This window comes from Colius striatus, chromosome 25, assembly GCF_028858725.1.
Source record: "Colius striatus isolate bColStr4 chromosome 25, bColStr4.1.hap1, whole genome shotgun sequence".
Taxonomy (NCBI): domain Eukaryota; kingdom Metazoa; phylum Chordata; class Aves; order Coliiformes; family Coliidae; genus Colius; species Colius striatus.
The window spans coordinates 4768953-4783009 of NC_084783.1; the positions used below are offsets into that span (position 1 = coordinate 4768953).

The window sequence follows — 14057 nt, forward strand, 5'->3', positions numbered from 1 at the left end:
AGGAACACAGCAGCACAACCACCACTGTTGAATTCTTTCTGTAGATGGAAATTCTGCAAAGCTATCTCAATTTTTTCAGTACCTTTTTTATAAGAAGCTCCTTTCCAATGCATGGGAAAACCCAAAGATGTGTATAGTAAAGAATTTCATAAGTGGGAGGCAGAAGCTGGCATTTGCTGCACATCAACTAATTTTAGACTTCACATTCAGACTCCTTCCTGTTTCCCTTCAAATATTTTACTTGTCACAAGCCCTTAACAGCACATAAAATTTACTAAGGACATTCATCAGCATCCACAAAACACAGCAAAGCATTATTTCTCACCATAGTACTGTTTCACAGATGCAAGCAGAGTTAGGTAAGCCAGGGAAAACAAACAAAAAAAAGTCAGAAAAAGTTGAGACATGCAAAGCCTTTGATGGTAACCTTTTATCCAAAACATTAGATTATCAGTTCTGTGGGCAGGAGTGGAGCAGCAGCTGCACAGCATTAGTGAGTCAAAGGATAGAGTGATATATGATTTGCACCCTTGAGACAGTGGTTTCTTTGTGCCAGTATAACATACACAATTTAACATGACTTATTTCAAGTGAGACTGAAGACAAGTAAATCTGAAATAGTGCCAGGTATAAGGTAACAGTTACAGTCCACCTTTACCCAACTATCCCAGAAGGATAATTCCAACAAGTCAAGAAAAATGGAAGCAAAACCAACCAACCTAAAAACCTCTTTTCAGGATTTTGTTACTTTTCCCTACTCTATCCTTTGCAAACAGCACTAACAAAATGAGCTGGCAAGGCAATGGCCTAATGCCACATTTATTTTTATGTTACCTATCAATTCGTATTTGCATTTGCTTGGAAAAAACAAAAATCTACTGGTCCTACAAAAAATAATCTAAATGATTGTGGGGATGAACTCTTTAGTCCATCACTGGAGGAAGGATTACACTTGCCACTTAAATCACCAAGCCGGCAACACTTCACGTAACTACTTCAGTACTCTGCAGAAGAAATGCAGTAGGTTACATAATTTATCATGAATCTGGAATTTTACTTTTTGCTGCTGTTAATAGAAATAGAAAGCCAAATATTTCAATTCTACATGGTAATTTGGATGGTATTTTCTAAGTGTGTTCAAGTCTCCATTAAACCAATTACTTTTTTATTACATTAAAGCCAACATTGTCCACTTAATAATGCAGTAATGTACTAGAAGAGGACTTTGCCCCAATCAGCTCAGGATATCTGTTTAGTTTAAATAAGGCCATAATTTGAAGTCACATATTAAGTCAATGAATCATAGTGAAGCTAAAAAAGGAAAGCTACCATTACAGCAAAATGGTTGAGGATGAACTTTACAATATTCCAGTTCTTCACATTTTCACATGTATTTACAGTGCTGTGTTCCTCAAGATGTAAGATTCAAGCTTCTCACATTGCTCATGAAGTAATTTTCAACGTAAAAGTAAAAACACGAGTATTTGATCTCTAATATTATTAAATATCAGAAAAATCAATGACTACCCAGAAAAGAGACACCTCAGTCTGCTTAAATGGAAAGCATTTTGCAATTTCAAAACTAATCAGCTGTTATCTGTCCTTGATTTCCAAAGCAAGGAATTTCCTGCCAAATGGCTACTGGAGGCACCCTAAAGTTTCCACAATTAACTGTGCATTACAAGAAAGGCAAATGCCTCAACCCTTGCCTTACATCATAAGGATGTACAGTTGCTGTTAGTTGAGCATAATGAATTTTAACTCTTTCTTTTCCCAGTATTCCAGACACTTGTACATTCGTATATAACCTGAAAATTGCCTGGCATTCTACTAACACATCATTATTTTTCTTGCTCATCAAAATTTTATTGAGCTAAACAAGTTTAGATCCTTAGTTTTCTTCAAGTAGAAGCTCTTGGCCTTTTCTACTCCAAAAGCAGTAGCTCTGAATGAAGCATGCAAATTTACAATACATTTCTTATTACTCTTGGTAATCAATCCTGCCAAAGAAGTTACTGCCACAGATGCCTAACAAAGGAGAAACTGCACTGCAATGCAAGTAATGCAACATAATACAGGAAAAAGTCAAATAAATTACCTTCCTTACAACATTTCCTTCTCAGTTACCTTCTCTCTGCTCTCCTGTAACCCTTGACACCCTGATCTCAATCTATGCCCTCAAAGCACCTAAAGATGCAGAGGTCTGCTTCCTCTTAATGATTCAAATGCAGTTTAACCTCAAGACAAAGACACCTTATCAGGCTTACAGTGACACTAAAGGCCTGTGAAACTTTACTACCTTACAAAAAACGTGTTGTGTCAGAGTTACAGACACACACTTCAGTATGATTCAGAGGAAACTGAAATGTGGCCTTGTTGAGAAAACGGGGAAAGAAGGCAAAACAACCAAGAGTGTTAGAGGGAAATAACATAAGCCAAAAGAACCCTGGAGGCTATTCTACCACCTTTTGCAGTTTTCTTTATTTTATCCTTAATGGCATTACAGCTGTCAACAAAGGAAGTAAAAAATTTCTCTGGTCCAAAACTGCATTTCCTCTGATAAGAAATTTTCTTAAGAAACTTGAGGTTTAACTACTTTTTTTCCTTCCGATTCATACAAAAGAGGTTCATCAGCAGAATGTACACACAACAAAAATACCTTTAAACCCACTTTTATTGTTAAACATTGTTGGTCATTAAAGGAAATGCATCTTTTTCTAGGCTCTGCATTGAGTTTCGCTTGGTAATCGGATACAAGCACCACAATAAAGCCTAGATAAAAGCAACTTGGCAAGTCACACTGAAGTCATGTGATACATCAAGAAAACATGATATACTAGAGACAAAAATCTCTGAATTTTCCTTTTCTGAAATAAAGGCACTCCTACACTGTTCAGAAGGCAGGTTACCCACTAAAACAGCCATCCACTGAGAAAAACACTTAGCAGCATCTCACACTTCTCAATATTAAAATAAGCAGGTCTCACTTCTTAGAAATTTGATTAATAAACATCTTCAGTCTTCAAAACAGAACAAAGTACAAAAATCCAAATGTAACAAAAAAAAGAGTACCGAACCACAAACTTTTTGTGGAATCCTAATTTTTCAATCTTTCCGTGACTGTTGAGAAAGCTCATACTGTTGCATCTTTTAGGACTTTTTCCTTTTTAAATGCCTGAGATATGTGAATCATGGTATTTGACCATCTAGCTAAGGAAAGACCATGTTAGACTAAGTGATACTCAGCTACGTGCATATGAGTCAAACAATCGTATACAGGATTATTCAAGAGGTCTAATGTTTGAATCATCATTTGTCAGAAAACCCAGACTGCACTAAGCATTACTTTCTAGGTAAACCTCATTTAGATTTATCATCAGCTGCATTTAGTCTTCCTAAATTATTCAGTTCTGTAAGTGTTTTAGGTTCCACAGAAAACCAGAAACAGATGAGTCTTCCCACTCTGACTAGATTATCCATTGGCACAGACAGGTGCCCAGTCACTGCAGAAACTACAACATTCAACTACTGAAAAAGCTTTTCATTGAGAAAAACATTCAAGCCAAACCTTGCATAACCCAAACTGTACAGCTGTATAAAACTAGTTCCAGTTACTGCAGCAACTCCTGAGTTCCATGGTAGTAAGTAAACACTAATGATTAAGGAAATGGCCTTAGATACATCCTCCTGAAAAGCACAGACAATGTTACTGGACTTTATGTAGAGTAGATAGAGAATCTCACTGTGAGTTCAAAGACAAGAAGAGATCAAGAACAACTCTTTTTCTAAAAGACACACAATGAATCTTGAAGCTGCTATGAACTGAAGTTCCCCATGTTGCTTTCCCTACAATAAATGGATTTGTTCCTGACAAGACTCTGAGTTAAAAACACTAAAGACTTACTAAAATGGGATGGGTGTGACTCTAATGTACTAAAACAGAACACAGGGTTACCTCACTCTGTTACTTCAGGGCAAGTACTTCAGCCATGTATTCCAGCTAAGAAACTTGAAATCAGAGAGCATCTAATTACCCATGACAAACTCTTATTTGCAAACAGGGAGGTAGATAAACTGATACCAGTCCACCTCTAGGAGTAACGTGGGAGGATGCTGATGACATCTTGGAAAGGATAATTGCATTTGCAGGAGGTCTGAGATCATCTCCAGCCCTTTGCTACACTGCCACACATTTCCAGAAGGTGAAATCAAGGAATACTGAACTTATCTGCATCCAAAGCACTTCTGACTTTTCAGAAAGAGAACTTGCAAATAAAACTCGGTAAAAATTTTGCCAAAATACTCATGGAGTAACAGAAAACAAACAAAATGATACTGGGAAGTCATCTTGCATTAGGGATCACACATACTTGTATCAACCACACGGTAACAACCGTAATGAATCAGGATAATGTTCTGCTGCTTTTAGTCTATAAACATGCAACAACGACATATTCCCAGATTACAGAAGTTTTACTTTGCAAAGATTGCTAACTCAAACTTACCTAAAAACCATATCACTAGCAAGATACAAACATCTAGAGGCATACAACATGACAGGCAATGACAGTCACCATAATAAAGCACAACCTCAACACAGCAGCAGCACTGACACCAAGAGTTGCCCAAAAATAAAACAAAGAAACAAAAGAATCCAGAAAGTTTTAACGGGTTCTTTCTGGAAGACACTGGGATATTTGTATGAAAGCTTACAGGCTGTTCGTACCAAGAGTTAAAGACATCATGCGAAAAAGCAGAACGCTGCATAGTCGAGAGATCAGGAAACAGGAGACAGAAATTAGCGTCTTGCCCTGATCAATGGGCAGATTTTCCCTTGCACGTCTCCCGAGAGACCGAAGACGCAGCCGGGCAGCGAGGCACGTCCCTTCCCTAAGGCACGGCCGGCTCTTCGGGTACATCAGACGCAAAACAAGAGAGCAGCAACACATCTGCCATCGCGTCGGTTACCAGCCCACACAACTTCAGTCTGCTGCTCCCGGGCACCGCTCCGCTCCAGCACCCACCGCCTCAAGGGGGGACTCCCAGAACTGCTCCCGGGCTCCAGACCCCTGAGGGAATTGCTGGAGCTCCACGATTTCTTCCCGCCCGTCTCCCGCCTCCCCCCCGCCCCGAGAACTCCCGCACCTGCCTCACAGCGCCCCACCACACGGGCCTCGGGGGACAGCACCGCTGTGATGGCACCCCGTCCGTCAGGAGCGCCACCGGCACCACGCCGGCTACAGAGACGAAAGAGAAAGAAGGGAATGAAGGGAAGAAGGAACCTGGATGCCCAGGGGCGCGCTCCGCCTCTGTTTTACCTCAGCCGCCGTGTCAAACGGTAGCGACTAACGCCGCCGCCCGCCACAGGCCCCGCTCGCCACTTCCGGGTACAGGGAGGCAGGGCGGCGCCCATTCAGCGCCTCGAGCGCACTGCGCATGCGCGCAGCCCCGCGCCAGGCCGGGAGGCGCAAAGCACCGCCTGGAGCTGCGGGAGGAGGCGCCGGGCTCGCCCCGGCCCGGCCCGACCTGCGCCCCCGCCTGTGGCTCCCTGCGCGGCTCGGGAAAGGGTGATGTCGGGAGCCGGGGGCTGGGCCCTGCGGCGGGAAGAGGGAGTGGCCAGGTTCCTGTCAAAACCAAACTACACCGGTGCCGTTCCTGGCCGGGAGCGTCGCCTCCTGGCACCGTGAGGGCTCCCGCTGCAGAGGCGGTGGTGTCGCTGCCGCTTTTCCAGCGATTCCGTAGCTCAGTGGGGCGGCGCAGAAATTCCCTCCCGTAGCGTTCTTGCCGTTCGTCAGCTGAGTCTGCAGAGCATGGCCACCTCCCGCCCAAGACCTGAGGCGAAACCGGCGAGGTCAGTCACGTTTAGGCGTTGTCAGCCCGTCGCTTCGCGCTTTGCCCTGGCGCCGAGGGGAGCGTGGCGGGGCTGTGCCGGGGCGGGAGGGCTCCGTGCCCGGGCCGTGACCCTGCGGCCCGGCCGGGCTCGTGTCCCTGCTCCGCGCCGCCAGGGGGCGCGCGGGGGCCGGCGCTGCGCGCGCGGCGGTTCGAACGCGATGGCGGCCGAGGCGGCGGCGTGAGAGCGGGGTAGCGGCCCGCCGGCCGGCTCCTCGCTCCCCGTCTGCGCCCGCTGTCGTCTACTGCTTTGTGTTTGCAGGATGTCCGGGCAGGCCCCCAACCGCAGCGCCAGGGGGGCGAGCGGACGAGTGTCCGAGACGGAGCCGAAAGGTACCTGGGCGGAATGGCGAGCGCGGTCCGCCTGAGGGGCGAGGCGGGGCGGCGGGCCCGGCTGAGCTCTCGCCGCTTCTTCCTCAGGAGGACGGGTCGTGAAGTCGCGCTATCTGCAGTGCTTTCAGAAGGACGGCGAGAAGGTAGTTGGACGACTCTCGGGGGCGCTCCGCGGGGTCAGAAATGGTGCGAGGGGCGGCTGGGGCGTGTGGCAGCGAGACCGAAGCGATACCAGCACCCGCCGCGGTTCGGAGCGAGTCGTGGTGTAGCGCTGGATGCAGTCTGGGATGGCAGCTCGAGGTGACTTGCGAAGCAACAAGACGAGCTGGGCCTGTAGTTGTTTATTGTCAGCGTTCAAGTCGGAGTGAATATAGATTGCCGGTGACAATGATATTCAGTCTTACTCATTTCTTGATTGTCAGGGTAATTCAGTACATTCTTTTTCGACATCCACTGCTAAAACATCCGCTGCCACTAAACCCAGATCAGTGCCTCGGAAACGTGGCGCTTCGGCTGGTAGGTATTACCAGAATTTAAGAGCTCTTCTTTTGTGTATTTATTTCCAGCCCTTAAGAACTTGATGGTACCCTGAAGAACTCTAAAATGCTGCTACAAGATGATCTTTTGTTTTACTCGCATCTGGATACAGAGGGAATTAATAAATGATGTGGGATTAAGAGGTGTAAACTCAAGTGCATTGAAGTCTCCTTTGAATCTTCTGATAGAAAGTTAATGTTCTGATAGGAGACTGTTTTGTGATGAAGTCTTTGGGTTGTCTAACCTTATTTCTTGCCTCCTGCACAAGACTTTGAACTCTGCTTTCACTGTGCCCTCACAGTTACCCAGCTTTTCTATTTAATCTTTTCAGTAAACCAAGAGTAAATGACTGAGAATCTCTGGCTGCAGGACAGTCCATTTTTGTTTCTTTTGCAAGAGTCACAAAAGAATTTTCTAACAAAACTTTTCTCCAGGTGACTTGAAAATCCTGAGTTAATAACATTATTCTCTGTTGTTGAGCTGTGAAATGTTTCAGAGGATAACATTCTGAGCCACCTTATCTTGAGATAAGTAAGGGAGGAAGCAAATGAGAGAGAGAGAGACAAAATATGTAGAAGCTTGTGTAAGGTGCCCAAATATTAGTGAAAGCACACAGAATTGTGACTTTGTGCAGAATCTACTCTAATTCTTTTAGTCTGACAACAGCTTCTTTCTTCAGGTCGTGTCCCTGGCTCATTAAACCAAAGCAGTTTTGAGAAAGGTGACTTGCAATCCACTTTATTAGATGAAGATAAAAGTAGTCGACCAGAGCTTGATCTTTCACCTGTTACTGGTAAGCTTCCACTCATACTCAGGTTCCAGGTTTATTATTTTTCATGTCTGTGCCATGACTTGATGATAAGTAACCTTCTGTTCTTCTAGATTCATGAAAGGACTTCTGAAGGGAAGTTGAATGTTGTTGCAAGTGTCCTTAAGCAGAGCTATTAAGACCTTTGGAGTTTAATTTTAATCATCTGTTTTATTTAATTGTCTGGGTGCTCGGTTCTTTTTGTTTAGCATTGAGTTTTCAAGAACAAAGTGCTCTCCATTCTTTGTTCCTGTGACAGATGAGTGTCAGATTATCAGCCCTTTGGCCAGTTGTTTCCCTGGGATCTGTAACTGTCACTTGCAGCTTAATGCTCCCACGATGCACATCTCGTGTCATCAGACTCAGAAGCAGAGCACACATAATAATCTTGAAGTTGTCTTTGCATGTGAAGGACCTGATGGTGTGTTGTTCCACCCTGTATACTTTGGTAGAAGAGGGCAATAACTTTTCTGTTGCAACACAGATAAAAGTGCTTGTGAAGAGACTCATCATTCAAAACCTGTTTGCAAAGGAGCTACTGGGACACGTAAAAGCCGAGCAAAAAAGGTGAGTCTCACTGCTTTCATGTGTGTCTTTTGAAATGTGTGAAATGAAGGTTCTCTGTTTATCTTTAATCTCCATAACAACTTTGGGGTCCTGGAATCAGCTGAAGCCCTCTGGAAGAAGTCAGAGGCTATGTCTGTTGTGTTGCTGGTGATGTTCTTGTTTATCAGATGTCTTAACACTGACTGAAGTTTTGCTTCCATTCCCTGTGGTAAAGAACCTGCTCCACTTGTAGCATCTCCTCAAGTGTATTCTTCTTGTGTTTCTGTCCTACTTGTTAATTAGATCAGATCTTTCAATATTTTCTGACCTTTTTACTCAGAAAACCAACATTGATTCAACCTGACTCAAAGTGCAGATCTTGTTCAACCTAGCACTGAAAAAATGTGCTGAGAATGTTACAGAAAAGGGTGAAGCACAGAGGTGTATTGAATGTGCATTGTTTAATAACCCAGCCTTCTTTGGAGCAGACTGTTGTTGATGACTCGATGATGATTCTGGGCACAAATGGAACTTTCAGTGATTTGTTTGAACATTAGAAGAATAATTGTTGAAATACCAAATTTGCTCTAGTATGTTCTTTTCTTTCTAGAAGGGAAATGATGATGTTGTGATTGAAGAGCTGGAGTCTCTGACACTGCTTTTAACTTACCTAAGAATAAAGGTGAGAGTCAGTCAAGTATTTGGTATTTCAGACGGAAGAACTTGATATTGAGGAACTGTTTAATGCCTTGTCTATGCTTTCTGACCTGTAACAGTTAGATTTTTGTGACTTTCTATGTTTATGCTTGTAAAACCATTTTCCTTGCTTTGAAAACTCTCTTAGAGTGAATGCAGTGCCAGTTTATGAAGCTGGGTCTTGTTCTTCACAAAGCAGGGGTATGCAGAAGTCTTGAGAAGACTGAAGGAGAGCGTTTGGTTGGGTTCATGGTTGTAGCAATGACTTTTTGCTCTTTGTTCACTCAGTGCTTTTTATGTCTGGTTTTCCTTTACAAAAATCATTCGGGAGGTTGAGGGAAGATGATGGAGGGGGCACTAACTATAATGTCCTGTGCTTATTGCATGAGGTCTTTGCTTCCTTAACTGCAGCTCTTTGATCTGGTCTGGTCCTTACACTTGTTTATTCAGAGTAACTTAGACTAGTGTTACTTGAGTTAATATTTTGTGTGTGTGTGTGTAATAGGCAGAAAAAAATCTTGCTGAGCTGGAGAAAAAAACAGAAGAGAACTTGTTAAGGTTATGTGAAGAAAAGGAGAGACAGCAGGAGAAGCTCTGGGAGCTGAAGCGTGAAATTCTACTCAAAGAGAGAGAGCAGAGACTAGAGGAAGCATTAGACAAACAGGTAGGCTTTATTACAGTCTGGACCTCTTCTCTATTGAAACAAGCTCACTTAGGAAGTAGTCCTTTATCCAGAGAAGATTCTTCTGCTTCTCTTGTCTCCTGGGACGTGGTTTTATGCATCTTAAAATAAAGATTGACTTCTTGTAGCACGAAATGTTTCCTAGTAACCTAAACACAGACCTTTTGTCACTTTCTTGGTTGTGTCGTGTACATAGGCAAGGAGAAGTTAGAGCTGCAAGGGGCAGCAGTAGTGCACTGATCACCAGAGCACTTTACAAGCTCTGCAAGTGTCTTAAGCCATGTGAACACCCTGCTGCTGGGCAATGACAGTTATAGCTAGAGCTTGAGATGTTGACCTTTAGATGAGAGGTGGACATCTGTACTTTGATTTATTTTTATACATCAGCGATAGTTGTGGCCTGATTGTAAGAAGGCAAGTTTCTAATTAAGTTCTTGGTAACAGGTGATCTTAGAAGCTAAGTCTTCCCCTCTTTGTCAGTGTTTTGTTAGTTCTGTTGCATCACATTAAAAGGTAGTTCTTTGGGAATAACAAATGTTCAGAACTGATCTTAGGTTTGCTTTTAATAAATATGCATTGCAAAAATTCAACAAGACTTCAGTGTTCTGATGAATACACTCTTAACTGTAGTGTCATGTATAGTACACTTCACCTGATCTATTGCTAATAGCTCTCAACAGCAGTAACAAGGAAATTGGTTTTGACATTGACATTTTGGGGTGGTAGAGGAAAATCTAGTAAGCAGCATTAGAGGAGTATCCTACCACAAACTTCTCAAATTCTTCTGTAAATGAGCATTTCAGAGCGGTACTTGGAGTTTTTTATAAACTATTTGTGCCTCTCTTTCAGATGGATGTACTTTCCCCCCTTGTTGCTGTTTGTGAACAGTTTAAGGAGCAATATAAAAACTTTGCTACTTCGCTGGATGCCGCTAGACATAAATTACCCATCAGGAATATTCACATAGAAGGAGATGCACAAACATACCTTGGTATGGCAATTGGATTCATCAAACTTCTTATAAAAAATAGCGATTTTGTGATATGCTAGCTTTTTGTGGTATGCTGGCTCTCTGGCCACTGCAGGAATTTATGTGCTCTTACAGCTTGTATGGACACTGGGCTGCAGCAGTAGTCACATGTTTTGCTGTGAGTAATTTTTGTCTCTGTTTAACCACTAAACCACACCTGAACAAGGTTTTTATCTTGCAGCAGGAAAAACTGTCTAAACTGGGGCAGCTTTCATGCAGAAAATTGCTAAAGAAAGTGTGTGTTTTACCTATTTGTGGCATTCCTCTTCCTTTCTAGTTCCTAATGAGTGAGCAAGTTATAGAGTTACAAACATACTGTGATCTCTTTTTGTTTCTGTGTTTGAGAGATAAAGTCACGTGGGTAGACGTGCTCACATTTCCTGTACAACTAGAGTTTAAATGTGCCCTGGGATATCTTGAGCCAGAGAGTGCTTGTTTGATAAATGAGTACTTGTGTTCTGTATTGAAGTCTGGACAAAAAAGATATCTTTAAACTGCTGATCTGCTAGTAATGAGATTCTTAAACCATCTACAACGATCTTGCTTACACTTTAAAACAAATGGAGGAGATTTATTGAAGAACTTGTTTTTTTTGTAAGGAAGATTGAAAGAAATACTTATTTTTGGTTGGTGAATGCTGAAGGAAAGGACTGGATCAGTTCCATTTTGGGATTATATGCAAAAAGCAATGTATGTAAGTGGCCAGGGAAATTTGGATGTATAAAATATGCTTTTCTCTTGCATTTGTCATGTGAAAGTCTTTTACATATTCTAAATGAAAATTTGATTAGCAATTTTATTAGGCTGCTCGTAGAATCGCTGTACAGTGGGGGTTGGAAGGGACTTTTAGAGCTCATCCAGTCCAGCCCCCCTGCCAAAGCAGCTCCCACCTAGATCAGGTCACACAGGAACGTGTCCAGGTGGGTTTGGAAACATCCCAAGAAGGAGCCTCCACAGCCTCCCTGGGCAGCCTGGGCCAGGGCTCCCTCACTGAAACACTGAAACAGTTTTTCCTCAAGTGGAACTGTTTGTGTTCCAGATTCTTTCCATCACCCCTTGTCCTGTCACTGGAGACAACAGAAAAAAAAGTGTTGCCCCAACCTCCTGACACCCAGCAGTTAGATACTTGTCAATATGAATGAGCTCCCCCCTCAGTCTCCTCTTCTCCAGACTGAACAGCCCCAGATCCCACAGCCTTTCCTCAGAAGGAAGATGCTCCAGTCCCCTCAGCATCTTGCTGGGCTCTCTCCAGCAGTTCTCTTTCCCGCTTGAGCTGGGGAGCCCAGAACTGGGCACTGGACTGCAGATGAGGCCTCCCCAGCACAGAGTAGAGGGGCAGCAGAACCTCCCTTGACCTGCTGCCCACACTGTTCCTGATGCCCCAGGATGCCATTGGCTTTCTTGGCCACGAGCTCACATTGCTGCTCACGTTTAATTTGCTGTCAACCTGGACTCCCAGGTCTCTCTCCTGGAGCTGCTCTCCAGCAGGTCTGTCCCCTGGTTTTGCTGCTGTTAGTCTCCATAGCTAAAAATAACTTAGCTTTCCCAGTTTTCTCTTGGGGTGATTGTGAAAGCTGAACAAACAGTAGCTTTCATTACCTAGTTCACTTGTTTCTGTGGATATTTGGCTGTTAAGTAATCTTGTATGAGTTGATGCCACTGCCTGTATTTTTGAATGAGATCTTTACCATCTGATATTGTAGATGGCCTGCAGAAGGAGTTAACTGTCACACAGGAACTTCTGGCAGAAATTATGCCACGCTACTCAGAAGAAAGCACACAAGTGTTTGGGGTACTGAAAGACCTTAAAGAAGTCTCTCAGAAACTGGATCAAGAGATTCAAAGGTATTTACAGCGAATCAGGTGAAAAGACTTATTGGCTAAATGTTGGGAGGAAAATCCATAGTTTTGCCAGACCGTGTGTAGAATGTGTCTTGGAAGAGGATTAACTGAGGGAACAACACCGAGTTTAGTTCTGTCTGTAGTGGGCATCTGTATTTCCATCCCTACCCTACCTACTGTCAAAGGAAAGACGTTTGGACTTTTCATTTTGTTTGTTTCTTCTAATTGGCCAAGTTTTGTGTGCCATTCCCTGACACTTCCACTGAGAATTTCAATGGCCAAGAATAGCCCTGGGAAAGTGCAAGTATATAGGAGATGAGAACTGCAGGAGACAGAAAGGCAAACTGGAAGCAGTGTGTCTTAAATAATAACCATGGAAATGTATCACCCTTTAGAAGTGACAGGGTGCACAGAAAAGGTTTTTTCCTTAAGTATTGAGTCAACAAATACAAAGTATCACTGAGAGCAGGAGGAAGAGATGAAGCATGATCTATTTCCTTTCCTCCCTTCCTTCATTTCGCTATAATAGATGACAGGTAAAAACTTTGAAGATTAATAGACCATAAAGCATCTCCCCCTGCTGCAGACTTCCCTTCACCAAATTTTAGCCTTTGGGTAGATAATATATATGACAGTTTTTCTTGTGGCTCCATGGTAGGAGAATGATACAAATGTCCAGGTGTCAAATGTCCATAGCCTTTGGGGTTCAGCAGAAGTTGTTATCCTTTAGAGTAACTGATTTAGCTTCATTTATTCCAGGAGCTCCACACAAGTGCAGAACCTGGCGTTTGAAGTTAGTAAAGAAGTTTCTCTGTGTAACCAAAGAAAATGTGAAGAGCAGCATGGACCAGATGTTGTAAGAGACTGGTACTTCGGCTAAGTTTGTGTCTTGTTTGACAAACGAGCGGGTTCTAAAGCAACGAGACCATGCTTCTGTGTGAACATACAACTTGTCCAATTTTCAGTCAGTCATACAACTTACCAACACTTTCAGGCTGTGTGAGCACTGTAAGCATGTGTGCTTCCTAAAATAAAGGGAGTTTTCTTCTGCATTCTGCCCATAAGGAGACCTCCTTTTTGAGTGCAAATTTCTTTGACACCTTCTGCTTTGACAACACTGAAAGTATTTTCTTGGCAAATATGACCTATGTATTCTTAAAGTTCTTGTTTGCCTTTCTTGGAAGTAGCTCCAAGACTGATTTAGACTTTTCAGACTGATTTCCATCTTTTTCCCAAGTAGCATTCTTTAGAGGGCAGTGTACGAGAACGCCAGTGGATCAGAAAGAGCCTGGTCACTTCCACCAAGTGAAAACTTTGTTAACTTTGTGGCTGATTGTCTTGGAAATGAATTATTAAAACCATCAATGTTTTTGTAGTAACCTGCCATCTTCTTTTTAAGGACTTTATTCTCTTTAATAATAAAGATTACTTTCCACTGCTTTATCTCTAGCCTTCATGCCAGAATATCTTCCCTGTTCTACTACAGAAGCTTTTGTTTCCATCTGGGCTTACATAGGGCTAATACTACACTACCATTCTATGATTGTAGATATGCAGTGATGGACTTGCAGGCACTAACAGGTGCTAATGGCAAGCTGTGGGAATCGCACTCAAAGGGTTAAAACTGCCAGTACCTGCTTCTGTGATGCAGAGCTGGGAGGTGGAGGCCTTGAGAGATCAGCCTGAAAAGTAGC

At 43.1% G+C, this 14057-nt stretch overlaps 1 protein-coding gene across 3 annotated transcripts; it reads left to right on the forward strand.

Annotated features, from left to right (window-relative positions):
• The first annotated feature begins 5439 nt into the window (after positions 1-5439).
• Positions 5440-13806, forward strand: LOC133627781 (HAUS augmin-like complex subunit 8). Of its 3 annotated transcripts, none has more exons than XM_062014882.1 (11): positions 5440-5851; positions 6152-6222; positions 6310-6365; positions 6645-6738; positions 7439-7552; positions 8052-8134; positions 8724-8795; positions 9315-9473; positions 10341-10482; positions 12225-12366; positions 13123-13806. In XM_062014882.1, the coding sequence occupies exons 1-11, from the start codon at positions 5811-5813 to the stop codon at positions 13241-13243; spliced, it is 1095 nt and encodes a 364-aa protein (XP_061870866.1). In that variant the 5' UTR covers positions 5440-5810; the 3' UTR covers positions 13244-13806. The 3 variants fall into 3 exon arrangements, with proteins under 3 accessions (XP_061870866.1, XP_061870867.1, XP_061870868.1); XM_062014883.1 differs by having other exon boundaries at positions 8727-8795; XM_062014884.1 differs by lacking the exons at positions 5440-5851; positions 6645-6738 and having other exon boundaries at positions 6024-6365.
• The last annotated feature ends 251 nt before the right edge of the window (positions 13807-14057 follow it).

Excerpts from the sequence above, each read along its gene's own strand:
- LOC133627781 (XM_062014882.1), top strand. The coding sequence starts at position 5,811 with ATGGCCACCTCCCGCCCAAGACCTGAGGCGAAACCGGCGAG. Across the intron at positions 5,852-6,151 it reads CCTGAGGCGAAACCGGCGAG|GATGTCCGGGCAGGCCCCCA; the intron begins GTCAGTCACGTT and ends TTGTGTTTGCAG. Across the intron at positions 7,553-8,051 it reads TGATCTTTCACCTGTTACTG|ATAAAAGTGCTTGTGAAGAG; the intron begins GTAAGCTTCCAC and ends GTTGCAACACAG.